The sequence below is a fragment of the Nestor notabilis genome, unplaced genomic scaffold, assembly GCF_000696875.1.
Source record: "Nestor notabilis isolate BGI_N333 unplaced genomic scaffold, ASM69687v1 scaffold12576, whole genome shotgun sequence".
In the NCBI taxonomy this organism is placed as follows: domain Eukaryota; kingdom Metazoa; phylum Chordata; class Aves; order Psittaciformes; family Psittacidae; genus Nestor; species Nestor notabilis.
The window spans coordinates 49,323-52,567 of record NW_009932451.1 but is presented as its reverse complement, the minus strand read 5'-3'; the positions used below and the strand labels follow the sequence as shown (position 1 = coordinate 52,567).

Sequence of the window (3,245 nt, the reverse complement as noted above, 5' to 3'; positions counted from 1 at the left end):
TTTTGGGGTGCGTGTGCTAATCAAGAGCTTGCCGTTATGGGCTCCCGGTTTGCAGAGAGCAGCTCCTCCTGAGACACAGGATTCGCGGTCTCGGTGGAGTGTGGTAGAAAAAGGTGCTATGATTGAGCAGCCCCATGTCCCACAAAAGACAAACAGTTTCTCGTCACCTTTCCGGTGCTGCTGTCTTTTCCCTAAACAAACACCAAGTCCTTCAATGCTGCCCCAACAACCGCCCGTGCAACAAACAAAACCACTGCAAGGATGAGGGAACAAAGGGTGCTGGGTGTTAAAAATCGTGTCCTCAATAAAACCCCCCCCGGTATTATGCCATGTTACAAGTACCCTTATGAAATAGGGAATTGTAGGTTAGGTAATCATTAAGTTGTAACATGCTTTATAAGGAAGCTTTGTGACTTGTTACAAAGGGCAGCTCCTGAAATCAGCAAGGACTAGATAAAATTCGGGGTTTCTCACCAGAACTAGTTCCTAACCGGCTGAGGCTGACCTTGTAGCTTGGACAGAACCCAAGAGAACTTCGAGCATGCACAAAACCAAGGGGTGAAAAGCACATGGTGAGGAAGACCTATGGCCTTCATCCCCCACGACCCCAGAGGACCATCACCAGGAGACACTGCACAGATGCAAGAGCCCTAATTTTAATACAAATCAGGGACAGGTCATACATATGTAGAGGTGCAGTAGGAAATCTCATGTACATACAACAGTTACTACCCCCTGTGCTGCCCAGTCTTACAGATTGTGAAGCCTGCTCTCCGCACATCACTTACACCCACTTTCTACCAACTCTGCACGTTTTTGTGGGCAGTAATTAGGCATAACCCTGCCCACGAGGCACTAAAAGCACCTCTGTCGCCTTGCAAGCATCTCTAAATTATCTAATTAATACAATTAAACTTACCTCTAGTAAGAGTTGTTTTAGGAACAAGATGAAAGGTTTGCAGTTAATTCTTACTAGGGCTGTTCCCTCTTAGCTCTTTCAATTGCTTTAGGAGTCATGTTGGATCCCAGAATCCAGTATTATTCAGTTAGTCTGCATGTTGGCAATCTAATGTTCTGGTTATTTTGTTGCATTTCTTGTGATTTCTCTGGTAGCAAGAATTTGGGAGTCTCCAAACAACTAAAATGGCTACACTAGCAGACCTCTGTCATGAACAACTTTTAAAAAACTACTACAAATCTTAATCTTTAGAAAGGATGCGCTGGTGCTCCAGAAAAAGCTTTGCAACAGGCTGGTAACTGAGTTGGGAACCCCTTATCCAACTGCCACGGTTTAATATTGAAACCAGTGTTCCCTGTGCCATAAAACATCCAGCTTCAGCAGGGTGGTATAAGCAAAGTGAAGTAGGAGAGGTGCTCCCCATCACGTGCCAAATAAGGTTTTAGCTGAGTTTTGTACATGAGAACACTTTCAAAACCCCCAAAGTATCCCTTTATCTTCAGAATACACAAAAATCAATCAAGACCCTGACAGTTTCTTCGGAACAAATACACACCAGGATGCAAAAAGTTAACAGCACGGACAGTGATCTATGTCATCACCAAACTACAACTGTCTCCCATTTAATGAGGAGGCCTAGGGAGATCTGCTGCTTACACAGAGGTTTCTCAACAAGGAAAGCATTTCATTTTCCAAGTCAAAGAGGCACCCAAACTGACGAGACAGCTTCAGTTTCACACTGTCAAGACAGCTGTTCTTGGACTGTAGCTCTGGTACAAGCAGGAGAACTAACCCTCTGGATTGCAAAGGCTCTTGCTTTGAGAAACACTGCTGAGGGGCAGCAATTTGCAACAGGAAAGCATCTGATACAAGTCTAAAAGAATGATTCCTCTCAGGTCAAATGGTGGGCTCCTGCTGGCCTCGAGGGAAGTCCAACATGGGGGCAGTGCCACCTCAAATGCTCCACAACTGCCGCTGCAGGTGCTGCTCATTTCCCACTTGTGATGTGCCAGCTTGAAAAGAGCACAAGTTCTTAATAGCAATACACTGTCCACAGACAAAACCCACACCATTCCAGAAAGCACCTTCTTCCTTGTACTGCCTCTGTCCTCCTTCATGGTAGCACTTGCAAAGAGTAGCAGGCCAGGATAAGAAGTCAGAAAAAAACCAAAAACAAACCAACCAACCTCGGTCCTGCTATTTCAAAGCCAAAAAGATGCTTTTCAAGAAGACAGAGATCAGAATTTCCTATTCTGCACAGATTTTGCTCTGTATTTAAAGAAAACACAGGATGTCCAGTTTTGGTCAGTAAAGTGTCCATTTAATAAACTCCTTAGCCACATTTCCCTCCCCTTCCTCCCACCCTAAAATTTCAATTCACACTTAAGCAGATAACATAATTTGATGGTGTACAGAAGTTTTAAAATCTGTACTCTTAATACTAAGAGTATCAGGGCCTAGTATTTGACAAAGTTACCTAGAACTCAGATGTGCCCATGCAAAAAAAAGCAGATTTTTATATACACTCCTTTTTTTATAAATTTAAATATTTTACAAAAATGTATTTTCAAAAGGTACAAAGTTCAGTGAATACCCCCCGGATATATTTTAAAATAAAATGTTATCTGATTTCAAAGGTTATTTCAACAATGAAGTCTAAATTGCACCAGATAAAAGGCACTTGTGCTGTGTGATGTCTTGAGCAAATATACGTTAGTTTATAATACAGTAATACAGTGTTTTCTTGAATTCATGCAGTTGTCTCCGAGCATCAAGCATCATTAAAGCAGCCAAAAGAGATAGTGAGTAAACTGGATTCCACAGCTGTAAAACCATTTTCTATCGCAAAGTTGCACATAGAGCATTGTGCTCCAGCTCTGACTTTAGAATCAAATGCTACAGAAAAATTGCTGTCATTCACATGGGAATTCGAAGTACATTTCATTCTCTCATAAGTTACAAAAAGAAGTATGCCATTTAATTATGAAACTAAAACACCAGTGAACAGCTCAGTGTTCAAATAGTTTGTGCCAATGAAAGTCTGTATTTAAAAACAAGCTAGGGGCTAGTTATTCAAGGAGCAGTGCATCGTATTTTCAATTTCCACTTCACTGTTGAGATAAAAGCGCAGTCCTATTCGCCTTCATCTTCTCCAGCCTTTTCATTAAGTGGCTATTGGTCATCTCCATCTCTTCTATTTTATCCAGTGCTGTTCTTAACTATAAAATGAAAGCAAAAGTTACAATCACTTTAAGTTTACTTGGACTTTCTGCTGTTCTTAAGCTTT

At 41.6% G+C, this 3,245-nt stretch overlaps 1 protein-coding gene across 3 annotated transcripts in view; it reads right to left on the bottom strand.

The window, feature by feature from the left end:
- Positions 1-2,370: 2,370 nt before the first annotated feature.
- Positions 2,371-3,245, bottom strand: part of LRRFIP2 (leucine rich repeat (in FLII) interacting protein 2) — a 41,424-nt gene continuing 40,549 nt past the window's right edge. For all 3 annotated transcript variants that reach the window (XM_010016404.1, XM_010016402.1, XM_010016403.1), the window contains one exon: positions 2,371-3,177. In XM_010016404.1, the coding sequence (XP_010014706.1) occupies positions 3,067-3,177 (111 nt within the window). In that variant the 3' untranslated portion in view covers positions 2,371-3,066. The remainder of the gene's footprint in view (positions 3,178-3,245) is intronic.